General features: G+C 55.6%; 6 protein-coding genes across 6 annotated transcripts; 2 read left to right on the forward strand and 4 right to left on the reverse strand.

The window, feature by feature from the left end:
• Positions 1–16: 16 nt before the first annotated feature.
• Positions 17–7,913, reverse strand: ACRALDRAFT_1047756 (uncharacterized protein; the record flags this gene model as incomplete). Its single annotated transcript, XM_071015520.1, has 10 exons — positions 17–1,033; positions 1,096–1,715; positions 1,767–4,708; positions 4,797–6,355; positions 6,421–7,011; positions 7,099–7,301; positions 7,355–7,420; positions 7,475–7,562; positions 7,616–7,672; positions 7,743–7,913. The coding sequence occupies 10 exons, from the start codon at positions 7,911–7,913 to the stop codon at positions 158–160; spliced, it is 7,173 nt and encodes a 2,390-aa protein (XP_070876792.1). The 3' UTR covers positions 17–157.
• An 827-nt stretch (positions 7,914–8,740) lies between these two features.
• ACRALDRAFT_2032619 (uncharacterized protein) lies at positions 8,741–9,323 on the reverse strand (the record flags this gene model as incomplete). The annotated part of the gene is made up of 1 exon (XM_071020710.1): positions 8,741–9,323. A coding segment is annotated over exon 1 (197 nt), but the record flags the coding sequence as incomplete, so codon positions are not given.
• A 690-nt stretch (positions 9,324–10,013) lies between these two features.
• ACRALDRAFT_1068279 (uncharacterized protein) lies at positions 10,014–11,945 on the reverse strand (the record flags this gene model as incomplete). The annotated part of the gene is made up of 1 exon (XM_071017548.1): positions 10,014–11,945. The coding sequence occupies one exon, from the start codon at positions 11,943–11,945 to the stop codon at positions 10,014–10,016; it is 1,932 nt and encodes a 643-aa protein (XP_070876794.1).
• A 489-nt stretch (positions 11,946–12,434) lies between these two features.
• On the forward strand, positions 12,435–14,515 carry ACRALDRAFT_2016857 (uncharacterized protein; the record flags this gene model as incomplete). Its single annotated transcript, XM_071019862.1, has 21 exons — positions 12,435–12,445; positions 12,486–12,512; positions 12,599–12,639; positions 12,706–12,758; positions 12,831–12,917; positions 12,939–13,023; positions 13,069–13,080; positions 13,104–13,164; positions 13,200–13,329; positions 13,408–13,476; positions 13,521–13,553; positions 13,582–13,629; positions 13,664–13,699; positions 13,734–13,772; positions 13,821–13,933; positions 13,974–14,038; positions 14,064–14,112; positions 14,157–14,185; positions 14,223–14,363; positions 14,405–14,438; positions 14,500–14,515. The coding sequence occupies 21 exons, from the start codon at positions 12,435–12,437 to the stop codon at positions 14,513–14,515; spliced, it is 1,179 nt and encodes a 392-aa protein (XP_070876795.1).
• A 160-nt stretch (positions 14,516–14,675) lies between these two features.
• On the reverse strand, positions 14,676–17,736 carry ACRALDRAFT_2132451 (uncharacterized protein; the record flags this gene model as incomplete). The annotated part of the gene is made up of 3 exons (XM_071024043.1): positions 16,871–17,736; positions 15,357–16,755; positions 14,676–15,216 (listed from the first exon to the last, which is right to left on the reverse strand). The coding sequence occupies exons 1-3, from the start codon at positions 17,055–17,057 to the stop codon at positions 14,676–14,678; spliced, it is 2,127 nt and encodes a 708-aa protein (XP_070876796.1). The 5' UTR covers positions 17,058–17,736.
• A 1,562-nt stretch (positions 17,737–19,298) lies between these two features.
• On the forward strand, positions 19,299–21,446 carry ACRALDRAFT_1074678 (uncharacterized protein; the record flags this gene model as incomplete). Its single annotated transcript, XM_071018271.1, has 2 exons — positions 19,299–19,355; positions 19,545–21,446. 2 exons carry the CDS (start codon positions 19,299–19,301, stop codon positions 21,444–21,446), a joined length of 1,959 nt encoding a protein of 652 aa, XP_070876797.1.
• Between the last annotated feature and the right edge of the window lie 86 nt (positions 21,447–21,532).

Here is a 21,532-nt window from a genome sequence, read left to right on the forward strand (position 1 = left end):
TCCGAGGCAGTCTGTACGCATTGCAAGTGGGAAATGTATTGGGACCTTTGCAGGCTCGTAGGTTGATGACAACTACCGAATCTACGCGAACAAGAGATCAGGACCCCATGAACCATGGCCGACCCAACAGACCCCCTACCCGTCCCGTTACGCCCCGTCATCCCCTGTCCGCCAGGACCTGGTCCGCCATCCGATTAGCGAGCTCGAGAATCGTATTGTCGCCTAGGATATTAAAGACGGAAATATTGGCCCCAACATCATCCAGCGCCCACACGCGGATCCGAACCGCCATAAGAGAGTCAACGCCGTACTCCTTGGGACAGCTACCCTCGTGGATATCCTCCGCCTTGACAGTCGACAGCCGAGCCGCCAGCTCCCGCTTCAGCGCCTGGCAGATCAGATCGGCCGCCTCGGCCGCGGACGAGCACGACGCCAACCGCGCCTTCAACGTGGTAGCCCCGGACCCGAACCCGGACCCGGAAGCGTCGGATCCGAAAACGGCAAGGTCGGGCGGCGGCATATCCACCAGGTTGAGGTACGAGTAGGCCGCTGTCCGAGACCAGTAGGGATCTGCGGGGCGGTTTTGGCGGATGAGCCCTCCCGTGCCGATACCCAGGACGACCTGGCGAGGCATGGGGTCGCCGTCGTGGATCTCCCCGACGATAGCCCGCTCGACGATCTTCAGAAAGTCCTGGTGCCGGATCCCGTAGAAGCCGCTGTCGCGCAGCTTTTTCATTGTTTCGCTGTCGTCGGCCACCATGCCTGCCTCCAGAACGGGACCGACGTCGAGGGAGATGGCTCGGCCCGGTGTGGCGCCGCTTCGGGCCAGGGCGTCCATGAAGACGTTGCCGGCGGAGTAGTTGGCCTGGCCGCGGTTGCCGATGATGCCGGCGGAGCTGGACAGGAAGATGAACCAGGGGTCAAGGCTGTTGCCGACTCGGCCGAACGTGTTTATCAGGTTGACGGTGCCCTGTCCCTTGGGCGTCATGACCTTTTGCCAGGCCTCGTACTGCATGTTGTCAAATAAAGCGTCCTAAGATTCAGTCAGTGCTATTCATTTTCGGGATCAAATCACTCATAGAGTATGGCCCGTACCTGAAGAACCGCGGCACACTGGACCACGCCAGAGATGTGAGGCATATGCGGTAGGATTTCCTTCTCATATATCCCCTGAAGTGCCACGGCGTCAGAAATGTCCACTGCAAAGTGCGTCGCAGTGACGCCCTGGTCCCCGAGAGAAGTCATGAAGGTATTGGCGTCATCCGACCTTGTCGCTGACCGAGACAGGAAAACTAGGCTGCGAGCACCGTTGTCTACAAGCAGCTGGGCGATACTGCGCCCCAGGCCACCGAGCCCTCCTGCCAGTATGTAGGTCCCATTGTCGATGCTGTCTCGGAGTGACTTCATGTGGATCTTGCGGGGCAGGGCAACCGTTGTCTCCGTGTCAGCAGTCACGAGCGCGGCGCTGGCCGGGACTCTCAGAGATCGGAAGGCATCGGACAGCCGAGAGAGAGAGAAGGTATCAACGAGCTGGCTCGGCTTGATAGCATGCCCATTCTTCAGGTGAATCTCCGCCACGTGGTCGAAGACCTCGGCGATGAGATCAGGATCTTCCGCAAGCAAGTTGGTCAGATCCAGACGCAGAATCGAGGCACGAGAGGAGACAGTACAAGGACCGTCGTCCGAGTTGTCCGCCACGTAAATAAGCGTACCAGCTGAGAAGGAATTAGCATAGCCCCATGAAGTGCGGGTTTCAATCAACTTACTCGTCTTCACCACGCGCTCCGTCCTATCGAGGCAATCAGAAGCGGGAGCATACACAACGTCCATCCACTGGCCACCCGACTTTGAAAGGAGCTTGGTATCCCAGTCCGGATCATCATGATTCTCCACATGGCAATTATCAAGCCCGAAAACGCCTTCCAAAACTTGTCGTTGTGCGTCTGCGTTCGGCCCAGAGATGGTGGAGAATACCTCGGCGCCTCTGAGCTGCGCAATTTGAATAGCAGCTTGCCCGTATACGCTGGCACCACAGAGAACGAGTACTCTCTGGCCCTTCCTGAGACAACAACGCATGTAGAGGCTGTAATACGCGAGGATCCAGGCGCTGGGGACGCACATCTGCAGTCCGCCGGGGATCTTCTTGACGAACCGCCGATCAACCCGGTGTTGGCTTTTAAGCGAACCTTGCTGGACGAGAGAGACGACGTCATCGTCCGGGTGGATGTCTTTCGAATTGGCCCCAACACGGGTGATCGTCCCCATGAGGTCCATACCTATCGTCGTCCTGCGTGACTGGCCGGTGATTGTTTGCCAATCCTCATGGTGAAGGACCGAGCCACCGAATCGCAACTCAACCTCGTCTGGAGAGAGATCCCCGCCGTCTGTTCCGTGAATGTACTCAAAGTTTTCGTAGTCCTTGTGCTTTTCGCCTGGTGGAAGCACCAGCAGTTCCTTCACTTCTCCGCCAAGAAAGGGACGGGTGGAGTGGAGGGTGTTAGAGAAAGTATCCTCAACGAGATCGTTCAGGGCTTTGACGGGGACGAGCCGCGGGATGAAGATGCAGCCGCTAGCTTCGGCGTACTCAGACTCTCGTGGCCCGGTCTGGGGAGGGCTGATGATCGAGCGATCCAAGACGAAGAGGACGCTGCAGCCAGCATCTGAGATGCGCGTGGCCTCATCCAAGTCTAACGTGACGATTGCCGTCCCTGGATCCTCCGACATCAAAGTCCGCGCCAGGCCAATGACGGGGGAATTGCGGGGGATGGTAGGCCTTCGATTGGCACCTCGTGTCACCCATAGGATGGCCTCGGCTTCTTTGTGGAGATTCCGGAAGAGCGCAAATTGTTTGCGAGTCCAGTTCCAGATGAAAGACTGCGTCGAGTCTAAATCGAGGAGGGACACGACGACCTTCTGACTTGCTTGTATGCAACGCTGAGCACAGAGCAGCTCGGGGTTCGTGGTCTCAACCTGGAAATGGCGGTCCTCAAGAAGAGAGCAGAGAGCCTGGGCGAGCTTCCCAACCTCTTCATTAGGATGGGTCGGGAGTATAAGAAGAACACCCGGCGCACGATCCGGGACACGGGTATGGGTGGCCTGTTGGGCACTGAAAGCCATCGTCGCCGTCGCGTCAAGATCGACGTTGTAGGTCACGGCAAGGCGACGGGGCCCGTCGGCCCATGAGCCGGAGATGTATGCACTTCCATTCTCCCCATTCGTGCGCCCGTTGCTGTACCTTCTCCGTTGTCTCAAAAGGAGCAATCCATCCGGGAGGAGAAGTTTCTTGAGGTATTCTTCGTCGTCATTGACCTGGCATGAGATGATAACATGATATCGGGGGTTCTGGTCAACGACGCTTTGCAAGGTACGTTCTTCCAAGAAATGCCGAATCGGAGAACCGAGAAACGCGGCCTGGAGGCTGTCAAGAGCCTGGGGCTCTGTCATGTCGGAGAGGCTATACCGCAAGAGCCGCGGTGCGTATCCATCTTCTGAACTGACGCAGCCGAGGATGTGTTTCCCTAGGTGGTGATCACCGCCTCGTTGAAGGATGGAAAGGCCGGGATACTTGTGAGCTAACAGACGGAGCAGTTTCTCAAGTCCACCGTGACCCGCAGATGCCGAACAGATATCTTCTTTCCATTGAATCTCGGTGCAAAGATTGCGGTGGCTAGGGGTATAGTCCGATGTCGACAGAGCCGTCATCCGCAGTCCCTCGATGATGATGGACGGACGGTCCCAGTCACTAGTAGTCATGGAAATGGCCGCCTCGGCGCCTCGAAGGCCTGACCTCGCAGCAGATGCGTATCCAAAAAGTTCCTGACCGGCACCCTGGGCCAGGTCGGCAGACACAAACAGGCTGGAGATGGATGTAGGCACCATGGGCCTGTCGTCAATCGCGAAGAGCATCTGAAAAACGGCATCGAGCGTGGCTGGATGGAGGATATGGTCAAATTCAAAGAGGCAGGGCATGACCGACGCCGTGTCGGGGATCACGACCGTCCCGACGCACTGCATGTCTCCCTTCGACACCGATTTCATGTTCCGGAAGCTAGGGCCGTAGTTCATTCCCACGACGTCGAGCATGTCGTACAGATGCTTGGGGTCGATGGCCTTGGTGGCGTTGGATTTGGCCTTCTGGAAAGCCTCATCGCGACAGGGACCTGTCCCGGGTGGGTATCTGGAGGAGCAAAGTTGAGCCTCGACGCAACCGTGGGCGTTTCTAGTCCACTGCCCACTCAAGGTACGTCCGTATATGGCCCAGTCAAAAGTGATGCCGCGGGACACATCCTGAGATAATTGTTTCATGTTGAGGCAGACCTCAAGCCCGTATGGCGTCTCCGGGATCACCATCGGGTTCTCGATTCGTACATTGGTGATGGTGAAGCCGCTGGGATTGGCATCTCGGGGGACTCTCTGACGCGTCCCTTCGATGACCATGGTCATCATCCCTGCGGCCGGATAGACGATGGTCTTCTGGACTTGGTGGTCCCTGAGCCAGGGGTTCTCGGTCACTCGCAGGAAGCCTCTCCATCTCGGCTCTTGTGGCATCGAGTCCGGCGTAGGGGCGCCTATGAGATCACGACGGCCGAATTCGCGAAATCGATAATCCATGGTCAATGGAGATTCGTGCCAGAATCTCTTCCCATGGTCCCAGGGATAGGGAGGCAGATTCGTGAGGGTCTTGAGAAAGCTTCCGTGTGACGATCCCCTGCGACGAGAAATAGTCAGTTATCTTGTATTATGCCTTGCGTAAATCACATCACACACGACCCTGAAAAGGCACAAGGTTCACTTACTTTTTGACAACCGCCTCCATGTCGACGGGGTACCCTCGTGTCCACAGATTGCCACAAGCTTCCAAGATGGTATAGACCCCGTTCTCCTTTCGGTCCGTTACAGGAATGTAGACCGGCCTGGGTTTGACAGACATAACGTCGACGTTTTCCTCAAACAGTCCCCTCAGCGTTCTATGTGGGCTGACATCGAGCACCACATCCGGCCGAGTCTCTGAGATCATGGCCTGGACAGCATGGGAGAACATGACCGGGGACACGAGGTTATCCGCCCAGTATCTGGGGGTTCCTAGTTCGCAGGGGGTCAAGCGGCGGCCCGTAACTGTAGAGAACATCTCCGCGGTAGGTGTGGATGTGGTCCCCGCGATGCCTACTACATTCTGAAGAGAAACCAGATACTCCGGCGCGACAGATAGCATGTGATGCGAATGATAGGCAACTTTGACCGGGAGCTCTCGGGCCAGCAAGCCTTCGGTGCGAATCTGGCGGACGATCCACTGGATGTCGTCTCGATCCCCTGACAGGGTGACGCATCTGGGGCTGTTGATGCAGGCTACCTGGATAGTGCTGTGCTTGTTGTGTAGGGAAAGGTAGTCTCGGGCTTGGTCTTCAGACATGGCCAACACGCACATCGAACCTTCGGCTCCGGCTTTGGACGAAGGGCTGGCTCCGACTTCAGTGGCACAGAGACCCCTGTAGTATGCCACGGCCCATGCTGTTTCGCGATCGATCATCTCGGACGCGTAGGCGGCGGCAATCTCCCCGGAAGAATGCCCGACGACTGATCGAGGCTTGATGCCATAGGCCCTGAGGAGGTCCACGAGTGCTACCTGAAGCGCCGTCGTTGCCGGTTGGCTGATGTTCGGTTCGCTTATGCGGCTGGTGCTTGGGTCTCTGGCCATCTCCTCGGCAAGGTTCAGCTGGAACCCGAGAGTGTCTCGTAGGTACGCTTCCGCTGCGTAGATGCTTTCCCTGTAGACGGGGAAGCACATCAGATCTTGTCCCATGGTTGCCCACTGGGCGCCTTGGCCGCAGAAAATAAAGGAAACCTTGCATGGGGCATGGGCATGGTCATTGGCGTTCGTCGTAGACATCCTCGACCGAGTGATACCACGCTGACTCTCGATCATATCCAGTTTCTGTAGAACTTCCGCTCTAGAGTTGGCAACGACATGAGTCTTCCACTCGAATTTCGACCGTCGGCATCCCAGAGTGTAGGCAAGATTGTCGAGGTCCTCTTGGGAGAGGTTTGATGAAGAGCATCGAAGGTGCTCCGCGAATGTCTTGGCGACACGCAGCACGCCCTGCTGGTCAGGCGACGAGAACACAAGCAACTGTGGCTTCACCTGGTTATCGCCGCCGCTCGTGTACTGCGTCTCGGAATCCTTCTCGTCCTTGGCGGTCATGGGACTAGCCCTCGCCCTCTCAGAGGCGCGGTACTTCTCGACGTAGTATGCTCCCTCGTCTACGATGGCGTGGGCATTGGTGCCACCGAAGCCAAAGCAATTGACGCTTGCTCGGCGAAGACCAGGAATTGGCCAAGGATGCGGTTGAGTCGGAACCTGACGAGACACAGGTAAGCTAACGTCCATTATGAAGGGGCATACCGTCTCATCTCAGAACTCACCTTCAGTCTCCATGCGTCAAAGTCAATGTCCGGGTTTCCAATCTCGAAATTGGCGTTGGGCGGGATCTCTGCCTTCTCCACCACCAAGACTCCTTTAATGAGGCCCGCAATCCCAGCAGCGCCCTCGAGGTGGCCGGTGTTGGGCTTTACGGATCCGACAAGGAGAGCCTCTCCAGCACCACGTCCAGACGCGATAGTTTCGGCAATGGCTGTAAGTTCCGTGACGTCTCCAGCTTTGGTACCGGTCCCATGGCACTCCACGTACCCCGTCTGGGAGAAATCCAGCCCGGTCTTGTGATATACGCTCCGGATGTTGTGGACTTGTGAGGCTTTGCTCGGCAGGGTGATACCGGCAGTCCGACCATCCTGGTTCACATGGGTGCCCCTGATAACACCTCGGATGGGGTCATTGTCCCTGAGGGCATCGGACAATCTCTTCAACACGACAAAGCCGACCCCTTCACCCCGGCCATACCCGTTTGCTCGGGCATCGAAAGTAAAGCACTTCCCATCGGGACTGAGGAAATTGAGCGCAGTCATCGGCATCATGGTGTTTGGCGTGAGAATAATACCAGCACCAGCAGCGAACGCCTTCGAGGGGAGGGATGTCAGCGGGGGAAACAACATGGAGGGGGCATGGGGCAGGGCCGCAGTTTTTGTTTGTAGCTAGCAACTTACAATTGAACTGGCCCCTGAAGCAAGGCTCTGGCAGGCATGGTGAACGGCGACAAGGCTACCGCTACACCCCGTGTCTATGGTGATGCTTTCACCGCGCAAATCGTAGAAATAGGAGATTCTGTTGGACATGATGGCCGTTCCCGTACCGGTCGCCGCGTATTGGGGTTGGTAGTCCATGTCTCGCAGGGATACTTGTTCGTAATCTGAAGAAGCATGGTTAACATTGACTGGCAATAATGGGGGAAGAGGAACGAACCTCGCACAAAGGAGCCAACATAGACCGATGTGTCGGATCCCTTCAAATTCTCCATGAGAAGGCCAGCTACATGTGGTCAGCACATCACATTGTATCTCGAGAGCCGGCTGACCAGCTTACCGTTTTCAATGGCCTCGTAGGAGGTCTCCAGGAGCAGCCGCTGCTGAGGATCCATGGCGGTGACTTCATCTTCGTTCATGGAGAAAAACTATCATGTTCAGTAAGAGACTGCATATCGTTGCCTGTAGCGATGGCACTTACGGAGGCATCAAATGAGGCGAGGTCATTCTTCAGGAGGTGGGCACCTCGAAACGAAATCTTTTCTCGTCATCGGATCAGTATGGCTTTCCAATGGGGGAGGAGGATGTTGGGATGAATGTCCACTCACGCTGCCCTGTCGATGGCCATCGGGGTGATAGAAACCATCTATGTTCATACGGTCTTCAGGAAACTTGGACCAAGCCGTCTTCCGTGCCATTATCATCTGCCATAGCTTCTCCGGGGACGTAGCATCCCCGGGAAAGCGGCAGCTCATGCCGACGACGGCGATATCAGTCATTGGGCAAGCTAGCAGTCGTACATCAATGGTACACTAGGAATGGCGTATAGAGAGTGGGGAGTAGGATGAGGTTGACTCTTCTCAAGCTTCTGCGATGGTTAATGGCACGAGAGCCTTGCCGTGGGCAGAATCGCGTGAGATGTCGATGGAAAGAGATGAATCTTCAGCAAAGCTAGGAGGCAAAATGCAAGTGAAGATGTGTAGAGAAGAGTGAGGAGCCAGATTTCAATAGCGATTAAAATAGGTAGAAGGGGATGAAAAAAATCTGCCAAATTCACCGTACCTGCCATGACAACCTCCTTCCCTTTGGGCATTGCCCTGAAAATCCGTAATTGGCAGTTACCGAACGCGGTGCAGAGCCAATATATGCTGCAGCCTGGAAGACGCGTGCCTTCATGGCCCATAAGTGTGGATAATGGCCTTGGACCTGGAATAACGAACTAATAGGAAAGAGGTAAAACGATAACGTTATGAGGTCGTTCAAGAGGACTGTCAAAGACAACGCCCTGTGCAGGACATAGAGCATAGAGAGTAGGTAAATTGAACATCACCAAGAACATGCGTAACATAGAGAGTCCTTTGTCGGAGGTAGTAAGGTAGGCCAGTACAGACAACCAGACAACGGGCAGGCCTTTCTTATATGCAAATAGGGCGGAACTGACAATGGATGCTGGATGAGGCTTCCCTATGGCTCTCGGTCCTGGACAGAAGTCAGTACAAAAGTGGCCCTTCCGGTACGAATTAGTTACTAACAGGGAGTCTTTCTGATAGAGATGCTCGACAGCAGGCGTCACCAGAGTTTCCCACCCATATAGCATATCTGCTCATTGGATCTTCTGCATCATCTTCCAGTGTGTTTCTTGCGCCATGTAAGAGCATCATCGTCGACGAGTAGACGCCTGGTAGAGAATAGTCTAACCTCACGGACAGGACTTGCAGACCAGCAGGCCAGCCACGAGTATTCGACAGGCGGCGGTTAAGCATTGTCACATGAAACGGTCCGTTGAACAGATGCCTTCCCTTGGGCACTAACTCGTCTAATGATCTAGTATCTCTTAGCTGACAAGTAGAACGTTGGAGGGGGCTGACGACGGGCATCCGGACACTCTTCGTTCCGGACAATCAAGGAGCCATGCGAGACCTGTGCCATCGTATTCACTCGGATTCTGTAGATACCCGAAGAATAAGCATAAACTGCAATCTTCAAGCCGGCGTCTCTCCTTTTCACGGCCGGGAGGTGTGTGAAGCTCATCGCTCCCTTCACCTTCAGCCTTCCGCGCCTCGAAGATTCCGAAGCCCTGCGACGCAGTGTCAATTTTCAAAGCCAAATGTTTGCACCGAGACCTCTATATAGAGCCGCCCACTGAATTTCGGATATCCTAGAGTGCAGGCGAACTCTGGATACGGCTGGAGAGCAGTAGAGGAACAGGACGGTCTCGCGGGTGAGGAAGAGGTGAGGTTGACCAAGTGTTACATGATTAGCTAATCCATGGCGTGATGATTCATACGTCACGTGACTTTTACGACTTCCATATAGCGACCAAGTACATCCTTTGAATTTCCGGCAAGGACCGAAGATCTTGATCCCGATTCCAGCGACTATAAGCATTTGCGCGAAGCAGGTCTACGGGTCTGCGCCCAGCTTTGAATGAATATTCGTAAGTTGTTGTTCTAACCTTATGGTCTGTCTAAGGGCTGCTTAGGAACCGGTTTACCCCTATTTCTTTCTAAGTACACTTTCGGGCCCACCTGTCCTGCTCGATCATGACCTCCTGGTCTTCCCCCTTTTTCCTCTGGTCCATTTTTTTTTTTTGTCATTTTTTGGTATTCCTACTTTTCGTTACCCATCATCGCTCATGCATCATTTTCCAGCTTCTTTTTTTTTCCCTTTTTTTCAAGGTAGTTTTCTTTTCTTTCCCTTTTTTCTTCTTTTTGGGATTCCTATTTGTGATCGTTGCCAACTTGCCAATCGATTTATGGCTGGCTCTGAAGACATCGAGTCTGATTTCTTCCAAAGCAGATTCTAACCGAATCTCCGCATCCAAATGGGATGGCATGCAAATCAATCTCGGGGAGATGCGTTGCTCGATGCATGCACCTTTATCCAGCGACGCCAGTTGATTTTCCAAAGAATGTTCCCTGGCATGACGCATCCACTGCGTGCCGAGGGGGCTTCTGCCACGGGCAGTAAGTAGTAGGTCCATTTCCATAGTCCAAGTTGTTCAGTAGGGTAGCGAAGACCATGGACAAGAGAGGCTCGGAAACCTCGCACAAAGGCATACTGTTGACGTGCTTCACCTCGAGAGGGTCGCGTTCCGTGATGGCGTTGTATTGTCGTCTGTCACCTATGACACCGATGCTATGCAGAAGACGTCGATTACGAGCTTGATGAATCACGGCATCCATGGAACCGGGAAACTCCGCGGCGGCCGCATGGAACTGGTGGTAGACCTTTCTGTTGTGATTCTGGAGCTCCTCGCGGGCTGCAGCGAACGAGCCGGCTTCGTGCTGCCGACGTCCCGGCAATGGATAATTCGTGATCCAGTTCTGGGCCAGAGGGAGGGGCTCGTGCATGTTGGGCATTCCGTAGGGATAATACTTCCTGACTTCCCCGGGAAACCTGGTGTCCACAATCTTGTCTCCGGTGTCGATGGAGTGGAGGATCGACTTCAGGGGATCCAGGCCCGGCGAATTTTGACGGGACGCGACTTCGGGAACAGATGTGGCCCGTAATTCATCGAGAAGCGACGGGGGAGCAGGAGGTGGGTTGGGTGTGGAGACGGTCGGTTCTGCCGAGGCACCGCTGGATACAACCGAAGGCACGATGGGAGACTGTCTGGCGCCGACAACGGACTGCGAACTCGCCTCTTGCTCCTTGTCGCCGTTGAGGAGAGCCCGGAATTCGACAGATACAGCGTCGTCCTCGGAAGCAGCATGTCTAGGGCGCTTACCGTTGTGGAGGGCACGGCGTGTCGAGTCCAAAGTCGAGGGGTTGTATTGGCGTTGGCCAGGCGGGCCTGCAGTCAGAGGCTGCGGAGCGCCGGGGCCGGTTGCCAAGGTCGAATTGTAACCTCCATGATTGTTGACAAGGTTGACAGCTTCTCCCCTTGGCTCGCCCAATGCCTGGCGGTTGTAGCCATAGTAGTGGGCCCGCGACGACGGAAACTTATCGCGGTTCTTGGGCTCACGTGGGGGTGGATAGTGGAATCCATCGGGGCGAGGCGCTACAGGTGAATGGGACTGCCGGCCTCTGCCAGCTATGTCTGAAGATCCAAAATTGGGGGGAGCCAGAGACGGGGTGGCGGCACGACTATCGATCCCCGAACTCTCGGGCCTCGAATTAGAGAAGGGGCGGCGAGTTCGAATCAGCTTCAGAGCCTTTTTCTGGTTCGGGTTCGGGTACGAAGCCAGGTTGTGAAGAGACTTGACGGAGAGGCGACAGAGGGGGTGCTCCGAGCGGTCGCCGTTGGAGGATGAGTCGTCATCGCCAGCGGCACCGTCCCGCTGGCTGCTCTTGGCGACTTCGCTCTCGGTCGGAAGTGTCCAACCGGGACTAGGCTGAGAGGCATGCAGGCCCCCCGGCATAGACCGCGGAACGGACAAGGCAGACATGTCAGCGCGATGCGACGTCTGGTAATCCCTCTTGGCATGAGGTGGGGTCACGGCACGGTCGTAGTTTTGCTGGAGAGGAGAATAGGCCGGTATGGGGTGGACCGAAGCGTTGTCAGAGTCGGCTTGAGCGTAGGGGGAAGAGGTCTGCCTCAGAGTCAAAGCTTCGAGAGCCGACTTGGGGAAGAGGGACACTTCCACGGGGTGGGAATGGAGATTGGCTGAGTCCAGGGGCCACTTGAGGGCACGGTTGCGGCGAGCGGGAGGCTTGATGGGCTGGGCGGCCTTGGGATTGTAGATGGTACCAGCCGTGGTGTAGATGTACTTTGGGGACTCGGGCTTGGTGTACGTTCTCTCAGAATGTGGAGAGAAGGTGGTATTGGCCGTGCTGTCGGAGGAGGAGGCGGGCGAAGGATTATCCATGGCTGAATATGCTGCTTATCCCACTCGCATCGTAGTTTATTTTAGCTTGAACGGAACGACCAAGCGAGTACTTTCTAGTCTGGCTAGGAACTCTCAGCGCAGCCCTGTCTGCTTCTGGGGGAAGGCGTGTCGTAGGGTGATCTGGATGTGGAGATAATTAGCAGAAGCTTGCACCATCCAGCGTCGGGGAGAAGTTGGGTCTCGGGGATTGCTCTGGACTAGAAGAAGGCAAGGAGGGGGCCAAACCGACTGTACAGGAGAGAAACAACGGGACGAAAAGTTAAATTGTTGCAGATTCGCTCGAGTGTAGAAGATGGTTTGAAGAGCGGGTGGAAGGATGTTCCAACAGATCCCAGCGGAACACTGGCGACGCACGTTATTCCTGGCGTAAAGAGAACAAAAAAAGGGGCACCACGCTGGCAAGAGACCGAATATGCAGAGGCATACAACGTAAGGCACGATAGTAAGCTGAAAGACCACGCGCAGACGATGACGGCGAAGTGTGGGAGGGGAACGAAGGCGAAAGAAGATCCGATGAAGATGGCTCCAACGATGGAGTAGGCTGAGGTGCCAGGGAGGGAGAGGAAGGGGGTATCTCGGACAGGCAGCCTTAGGGTTACCTCGAGAGGTGCCGAGATGGCATGGGAACGCAGGTACACGGGGAAGGAAGATAAAAAGTCAGAGGAAATCGTCAGTGAAAAGAGAGAGGAAAGAGGGGAAGAACACTCTAGTAGCATACATGCATGTCAGAGGCCTACAGTGTGCGGGGGGGTTCAGCAAAGGGAGGAAGGTACGAGGAGTAGTTCATGGAAGGTGGGAAGGAGATGTATAATAAATATTTCGATAACAGGTATCAGTTACGATATACCATGTGCAAATAACCAGATGGTAGGCAACCGCGACGGATACGTCTCAAACACAGGTTCGCAGGCACAAGCATCGAAATTATGGGACATAGTCACGGGTTCTCATGTGCGTTGGGAGATGGTGTAGAAGAACGCCATACGCAGGGAAGGTTTGGTCCCTCTGCAGCCACGAAGTATGTACAATAGTAAGAGACGAAAACGAGCAACGGATGGTAAGAAAACTGCTACTTATTTTACCTTGGACACCTGGGGATGAGGTAGGCAAGAAAGTGTCGAATACAGGACACATGAGCGATTCAGACAATAAACGTGTATACCTATGCCATCACTGAATATCTCAAGGGAGGTAGCGGGTAGGGTGAGTTACCCGTGAACAATTAGACAATAGTATATCGCCTCAGGACAAGACAAGCCCAAGTCAATGCCCCGAGACGGCGGCGTTTTCCCCTCTCATGGTCGCCCTCTCATCTCGGTGTAATGGACTGACTGTCTATATGCTGCGCAGTAAAGGGATTGGCGTGGCTGCCGTTAAAACTTTTCTTACCGTTGGATAATATTGCTGGTGCTGATACATATTGATGCTATGCCTGTCCTAGTCAAATGCTGGTTTGAAAGGAACACGAGTAGTCCCAGCTGGCGAGATGATGAGATGGGAGGTCATGGGCGTCTGTATACTTAGTAAGTTATGAGGTTAGCCTCAACTTGACAGTACTTGGCCCGACGCCCTCCACCACCAGGTCTCGTGTTGGATTGGATCAACTGCAGCGTAGCCCGCGAAAGAAGATGGCCGCGTCTTCGTCGCATTGACTTGTCATCACGTGCTTCCATGGTTGTGTTGAGTACCTCAGTTAGAACGCCATAAAGGAGAACACCCGCATCTATGCGCCGGTTGGCGTCCCTCCCTGTCAGTGATTCTTCCCAGAGCCCGAGAAACAAGGTTAACGCCACGGCCGCAATATCAGTCCTTTTTCAGCCGAGCCTAGGGTGTAAACATATGACTGAATCGTAGGAGAGGGTCGGGTTTGTAAAAAAAATCGAGGCGACTTTTCTTCTTCTTTTCTTCACCCTTGCCTTATTCATGCTACCTACCTCGATCAATCTGGCTCCGTTATCCATACAAGCGTCTGACTTCTCCCGGTCAAGGGAACGAACGGCCCTCAAGCACCGACGAAGCTCCAAATATCCCCTCAAACCCTAGCGCTCGAGTGCTGATAAGCTCTTTGCTCAGTGGCCTGTACTGTAACCCCCCAAGCCCATCGCCTCGTCTTGATCTGGATTGATTTGGCAAACGCCTCGTTTCTGTTCTTCCCGCGTCGATATTCTGGAATGGTCCATCCATTGTCAGGAGGATGCCATTCTTGCGACGGATGATGGGTTTTCAACGTAAAATCGTGGTTGCATAGGCGCCCAGATTGTAATCGACAGTATCCCCAACATGTAGGCATGCACATCCCTTCACATCATCCATACATTGCACTGAAAATATTCCCCTCCAACAAGCGTTTCATGGGCGAACTCATGATGGCAACTCCGGCATCTCCATTTTCAAAAAGTCCAAGAAGGAATAAACGTCAGAAGTCGAAAACTTCCGAGAGAAGGAAGCGAAGGCCATGGCCAGGCTGCTCCTGTGTGCAACTGGGGCGATATCGAGGTCGAAACAAGTAGCGGGACGTCGGGACGTTCTCAAGTTCCCTACTCTCGTGAGAGTAGGAGATTATAAGCTCGCAAAGCCGGCCATATATAGAGGCAAAGGGTAATTCGGCGAATCGAAAGCGCTATATATGCGCGGCTTATTACGCAAGGAATTTCTGTGAAAGTAATGTAGAGGAAAAAAAGAAGTCGGACATATCGACGCAAAAGAATTCTAAAGAGGACCCGTAGGATACGCGCTCCCGGGAATCAATCCACCACCCTCCCTGGGAGGACTCGCCATCCGGCCTCCGGGCAGCTGGAAGTCAGGGTTGTTGTTGAGGAGTATATCCTGTTGCTGAGGACGCCGTGGGGGCGGCTGACGCCCGTAGCCAGGCATGGGAGGCGGGGGGTTCCAGCGTGGGTTGACGCCCCGCTGCGATATCGAAGTGAAATTGGACCGATCAGAGTCTGCACCAGGGCTGACGCCACGGGGCGGGATGAGCCCATCGTTGGAGTTCTCGAGTGGCCTGTATTGCCGCGTGTCCGCTTGATGAGAGGCCGGCGGAGTAGAATGGGCGGGGCCTGATGACGCGAATCGTGGATCGATATCTTCGTAGTAGTCGTTGCTGGGCGATGTTGCACCGTGTGGTGACACGACACGGGCAGGCAGTTCTGAAGCTGCCTGTGTGTTCAGAGGGGAGGATACATTCGGAGAATGACGGCCCTGCGGATGGGCTTGCGCCCATGCCTGACGTGGCGGTATGTATTGCCTGCTAGATGTGTTAGGAAAGGCGCCGGATGCGATGGAAGAGACAAAGAAGAAAAGAAAAAAGAAAAGAAAAAGAAAAACAAAAAGAGAATTGAGGTTGAACAGAGAGAAAGGGGGGAGACAAAGGGGTGGGGGATAACATACTCTTCGTTGCTATACTTGCTACCTTCGCTCATATACGTCTCATGTCGCTGAGCAGACTCGCTTCGGTCTTGTTGCAGACCCACCATGCCCGCGATGTCCGAATCGCTCTCGCGAAGACCGTTGGCCGGAAACGATCCGAATCCCTGAGGTGCATGCGCGGCGCTGCCGGTAGCCGCGTCCAGCTCCACTGCCTGACCCACGGGCCCCTGCATGTCCCCGCCCGGGAGTGGCGGCGGCGATTCCGCTCTAGGCAGGCTGTTTCGATCTGGGTTGTACGACTCATAGCCCTCATGTCCCAAGTTTGGCAAAGAGGGATTCGTGTTGTTGGCACCGTATTCCGATGCGCCATCCGTCGGACCCCTGCCGTACGGCCCTGCATAGCCATCGGCGGGACTGGGTCGCCTGTCATATGGTCCTGGGCTATGGTAGCCCTGGGGAGTGGAACGACCTCCCATCATGGCACCCGCGGCGTGCCCTCCTCCCCTTGATGGCCCGTAGCCTCCTCCTCCCATGCCATTGGGTCCAGGGCCATATCCACCACGGCCCCGAGGGCCGTAGCCTCCGCGGCCATTCATCGGAGGTACACCGCCGTAGCCTCCCCTACCGCCGTAGCCACCACGACCTCGGTACCCGCCTGGAGGAGTAAGACCGCCGCGGCCCCTCGAATTCATGCGGTCAAAGGAGGGGCTGCTTTCAAGAGAAGGCTCTCGTCGAATGCCGTACGGATCCTGATGGGTAAGGATGGGATTTCCATAGGGGTCACGTTCCGGATGAGGTACAGAGCCCGCCCTTGACGGCGGCTGCATGTCGTTGTTGTTGGTGGGGCTTCTGGCCGTGAGGGGAATGCGTTCATCGCTGACCTGGTCGTCCTTCTTCTGGTCCTCAAACGAAGCAAACTGAGGTAGGCTGTCGGCTCCGCCGTTTCCTCCGCTGAGAACAGGGACGATGGGTTCCGAGGGGGCCACGTTGAAGGTAGCAGCCTTCGCCTGGGCCTCACGGTTGAAATAATTCTCTCCACTCATCTCCGCGTTTTCGGCAATCTTCTTCCGGCGCGATTTTCTGCTAACCAGCGTGCGCCGCATGGCGCAGGAAACCAGCCCGCTCAGACCGACCATGATAGTTGCAGCCAGGGTGATGTACGATCCCCATGCCATGTGAGGAATGAAGAGAAGGACGTCGACGAGGAAGGCGAGCAGGCAGACGAGGAAGACGATGATGGAGTATATGAAGAGGACCAAGAGGTAGCGAGACGAATGCGACGGCGAGTGCAAATGGGCGACCACGGCCATTACGAACATGATTAGGGTGAAGAGAGCGGCGACGGGGTGAACGATCAAAAGGGGAGCAAGCGTGTTCCGGACCGATTCGGGCAAGTCGAAATCCCGGGGGCTATGGTCGGCTGCACTCTCACCATTAGCTCGCTACCTCGACGGCCCCATCCAGAGGCCAGAGACGCGCCATAAGACGCCCGCGACCCAATCGGGCTGACAAGGCCAGGGAAGAAGACGACTTACAGAGGTCATAGCCGACCTGGATGCCGCTGCAAACGCCGCCATCGCAGAAGCCGAAGACGCCAAAACCAACGCCGTTGAAATTGGCGAGGGGGATGGCCTCGATGATCGGGGCGGATAAGATGGAGAGCAGCAGAAGGGCGAATGCTCCGAAGAGCAGTACGGAGAGAGGGGTCGCCGGTCTCAGCATGATGTGCTTCGAATTTTGTTTTCCCAGTCGTCCTTTTTTTCGTTGTCGCTAGAAGAAACCGAACTTTGGTAGAAAGGGAAAAAGCCGCTGTGAAGCAACGGCGGCAAGGAAAGAATCTCGGACAAGTTTGCTTGATACAAGCGGATGCGACAAGGTCGACGCGTGTGTTATTTCAGCAAAATTAACGAGTTACGGCCGGGCATTATCGAAACGGATATGAAAGTGCTGGAAAGAAAGCAAGGCCAGCTTTTGGGACCGGGGTTGGATGGCGGTTTCGCGACGGAAACGGATCGAGGTGCAGGGCCGATATGGGTTCAGGCGTTGGCCGGTTTAGTTCGATTTCCTAACCGTCAATGGTTCTAACTTTGCTCGATTCTGGGTTCGGTAGCGCTCGCTCGGGAACCTGACGGTGTTGAACAAGGCGTCGCGCCAAGTGGCTCGAAGAAGATGAAAGGAGACGGGCGACGATGGGAGCAAGCCGGGCGCATGAGGTTGGGACTCGATGCCAAAATCAATCGCAGTGTGGATAGTGAATGAATGGGGTGAATAACTTTGAGATGGATAGGAAACAAAAGAATGTGTAGTATAAAGGAGCGAAACGAAAGAAGAAAAAAGCCGATCCACGAGGGGATCAGAAGCGTCCCTGGTTATCTGGGCAGCCACAAAAGCATGTCTGGGCTTGGGAGCAGGTGGTAATAAACAGGATAATGAGAGGAAAGTTGAGGGAAAGAGGAAGGGCGGGATGTCAGGAACTGGGCGGGCGTGGACAGTGAGCCAGCCAAACTCTGGGGGTGCGCATGGAGCATGTAATCCCCACGGAGTACAACGTATCTCACTGTACTACTCTTCTGTGTTGCGGTACTGAGTACCTACAAACTGCGGCTCTTTGCGTTCTTTTCTGCAATGACAATGTACTTTCTCTCTGGGAGACTGTCTAGGTACTTTGTCGTACTTTGTCATCACAATGGTGGTGTGGGTATATGCACTATGTATCACTGTGCACCGCCGTTTTGGGTCCAGTTCTAATTGCGAAATCCAAGGGGTACATTTTAGCCTAGAGGAATTTTAGTACCTGCCTAGCAGGGTCGCCAGGGGGTCAAAATGCTATTGAATGTCATCAGTCTTGCTCCGTCCAACCAACACGAACATGAGATGCATGTAATGATCTTGGCTCAGATCTTCATGACGTTCATGACTGATCACTGTCATTTCCTCCGCCTCTACGATCCACCTATTAACCCAAGTATTTCGTAGTTGAGGGCGCAAGCTTATGGGGGAACTCGTCCAATTCTTAGGTAGTACTTGAGGGAAAGGCAGGGGGATATTTCACCAGCAACCCGGTAATATTGAGTACTTTAGGCAGGCGATGCGATGTGATGTGTTCCCATCAATGCGACGCGGCGCGATGTGGCTTGTGATCCCGATCACCACGTACAACACGATGCAATGCACTCCTGTCAAATCCGTTTATTAATGTACAGATATAATCCTCAGTCTCTTCCCGTGTGTCTTGGTTGGCGACATGTTTGTTCATCGCCGAATCAATTCGGTCAGACAATTGGGAAAGCCACATGTCAGGACGGTAACGTGAGTTGCGGATACGGGAGCTCATCCGTCGGAGCATGATCCTTTTGTTCCGGGCTCGAGACGACTGGCCCTGTATGTACTCGGTACCTGCTATTTTCCGCTCGCTCACCTGTGTACCTACCTAGGTATGCCCTCGCGTGGGTAATTAGGTGTACGAAGTACGGAGTAGCTAGTTGCTTGATGGCGTCGTCCTTGGCTCTGTGAAAGTGAGATCCTTCAGTCGCAATTCTATATTCCCAAGTCCATAACTTGGAGGCGCACAAATCGGCGGGGATTGTTATTCTCAAGCAATAAGAAGTCTTCGTGTAACTGAAAATAAACACTGCCCCACGACTGCTTTGTGATGGTTCAGGCGACTTGATCTGTTCAAACATCATGTTCAATGACAGACTCGTCCAAATTGTCGCCTCAATTATATCCGTGCAGAATTATCATACCCTCCTCTACTTAGTACAGGTCGCCTTCATTGTCTCGTCATATGAATGGACCAGGCTGGATTGGCAGCCAGCCTTAGACTTGACAGGTGGCAAGGCTGTCATATGCGAATAGTGGGTCTCGGTCGGGCCGGTGGAGTCCCGGTATTTTCGTCCTTTTAGCTCCCCGACGAAACAGCCGATTCAACATTTCTCATTTGTTCCTCTCTGCAGGCTCACCATGTTACCGAAAGCCACGACGTCTCGGTCCCTAACAAAGGGACCGGTCACCTCAAGAGTAAGAATAGGGACCAGTAGTCGGGTCTTCTCGACAGCCAGATCCTCCCGATCCTCTCTCTTTCTCCGCTCATCAACATCCAGGCACGTGCCGACACATTCTACCCTTTCCTTGACCTCGTCTAGCCGTGCTCTTAGCCGAACAGATCGACACCGCCTCGCCGCATCACTTCTTCGATCGTCACACCAGACAAGGGGCTTCCGAGGCCCGGCAGGCGCCTTTCAGCCCCTCCAACCTCCCTCCCCAGCCTCCCTCGGTGCTCCCAAGACCGCTCGCAGCTACAAGCGCCCCCGCAAACACCTCCGCCGTCTCATCACCCTTTCTCTCGCCCTTGGCAGTCTCTACGCCGTCGATCGTTACGTCTACTCTTCCGGCATTGCACGATCCCTCCACACCTTTGGTATCGGTCTGCTCGTCGCTGCCGACTACAAGCTCAACTTCCGCCCGGACCCTTGGTTCGGCGACTCCATCACCGACGTACACCGCCGCAATGCCGAGCGGATTTTCCATCTCCTGCGCGCCAACGGTGGCCTATACCTCAAAATGGGCCAGGCCATCGCCATGCAGTCTGCCATCCTGCCTCCCGAGTTCCAGCGCATGTTCTCTCGCATGTTCGACGACGCCCCGCAGGGCCCCTGGTCCGACGTCGAGGCCGTGATACGCGAGGACTTTGGGGGCAAGTCGGTGGAGGAGGTCTTCGGCGTCAGCTTCACGGGCGAGCCGGGTAAAGGCCTCATGGAGCGCCGCGCCCGTGCCAGCGCCAGCGTGGCCCAGGTGCACTGGGCCCGCCTACCCGACGGCCGCGAGGTGGCGATTAAGATCCAGAAGCGCGAGATTGCCAAGCAGATATCATGGGACCTGTGGGCTTTCAAGACGGTCACGTGGGTCTACAGCAAGTGGTTCGACCTGCCCCTCTACAGCCTCGTCCCCTTCATCACGGAGCGGCTCGAGCTAGAGACGGACTTTGAGAACGAGGCACGCAACTCGGAGACGATGCGTCGCCTCGTCCAGAGCGAGAGACGTCTGCGCGGCCGTGTCTACATCCCGACCGTCTACCCCGAGCTGTCGTCCAAGCGCGTCATGACCGCCGAGTGGATCGAGGGCGTCCGGCTGTGGGACAAGGAAGGGATCACGGGACCGTGGCTCGGAGGTCGCGAGAACGGCTCGCCGGGCGCCCAAGGCGCGGCGCTGCACCAGGAGCCAGATATGGCAGCGGCGCGTCGCGAGCTGCGAGCACGGCCGTACGCAGAAAGCCTCAAGCCGGAGCGGAACGAGTGGAAGGGTCGGCGCGGCCGGGGCGGGCTCGGGGTATCGACCAAGGACGTCATGACGACCATGGTGGACCTCTTTTCGGCGCAGATCTTCAAGTGGGGGGTGGTGCACTGCGACCCGCACCCGGGCAACCTGTTCGTGCGGCGCAAACCCGGCGGGCAGGCCGAGCTGGTGCTCATCGACCACGGGCTGTACGTGTACATGAAGCCCGAGTTCCGGCGGCAGTACGGCGAGTTCTGGAAGGCGCTCATGACGTTTGACAACGCGACGGTGGCGCGGGTGGCGGGCGAGTGGGGGATTCGGGCGGCGGACATCTTCGCCAGCGCGACGCTGCTCCGGCCGTACGAGGGCGGCGACTCGAGCACGCGCAAGGGCCTCATGAAGGGCCTGGAGGGGGCGACGCCGGCGGAGCGACATTACGCCATGCAGCAGAAGATGAAGCAGGGCATCCGGGAGATACTGGGCGACGAGGAGAAGTGGCCCAAGGAGCTCATCTTCCTCGGCCGGAACATGCGCATCGTGCAGGCGAACAACCAGCACCTGGGGTCGCCGGTCAACCGGGTCAAGATGATGGGCGAGTGGGCGAGCCGTAGCCTGTTTGAGGACCGGACGCTGCCGCTGGGGAGCAGGTTTGGCAACGCGTGGCGCCACGTCCTCTTCAAGCTGGTCATTTTGGCGACCGACGTGGCTTTTTATTTCTTCCGGCTTAAGCAGTGGCTGGGCAAGGGCGGAGGCATGGAGGATGAGATGGAGAAGAGGATGCGGGCGGTGGCGCAGGACTACGGCATAGAGTTGCAGCAAGATGTGTTTGAGGGGTAGGCAAGGCGATTACGGAGTACACGATTGCCGAGTCGATAGAGGTGCATGCGAATAATACCTTAGAGAAAAGGACGCCGGGGTCGCAG

Source organism: Sodiomyces alcalophilus (assembly GCF_042370955.1).
Source record: "Sodiomyces alcalophilus JCM 7366 unplaced genomic scaffold ACRALscaffold_2, whole genome shotgun sequence".
NCBI classification, from domain to species: domain Eukaryota; kingdom Fungi; phylum Ascomycota; class Sordariomycetes; order Glomerellales; family Plectosphaerellaceae; genus Sodiomyces; species Sodiomyces alcalophilus.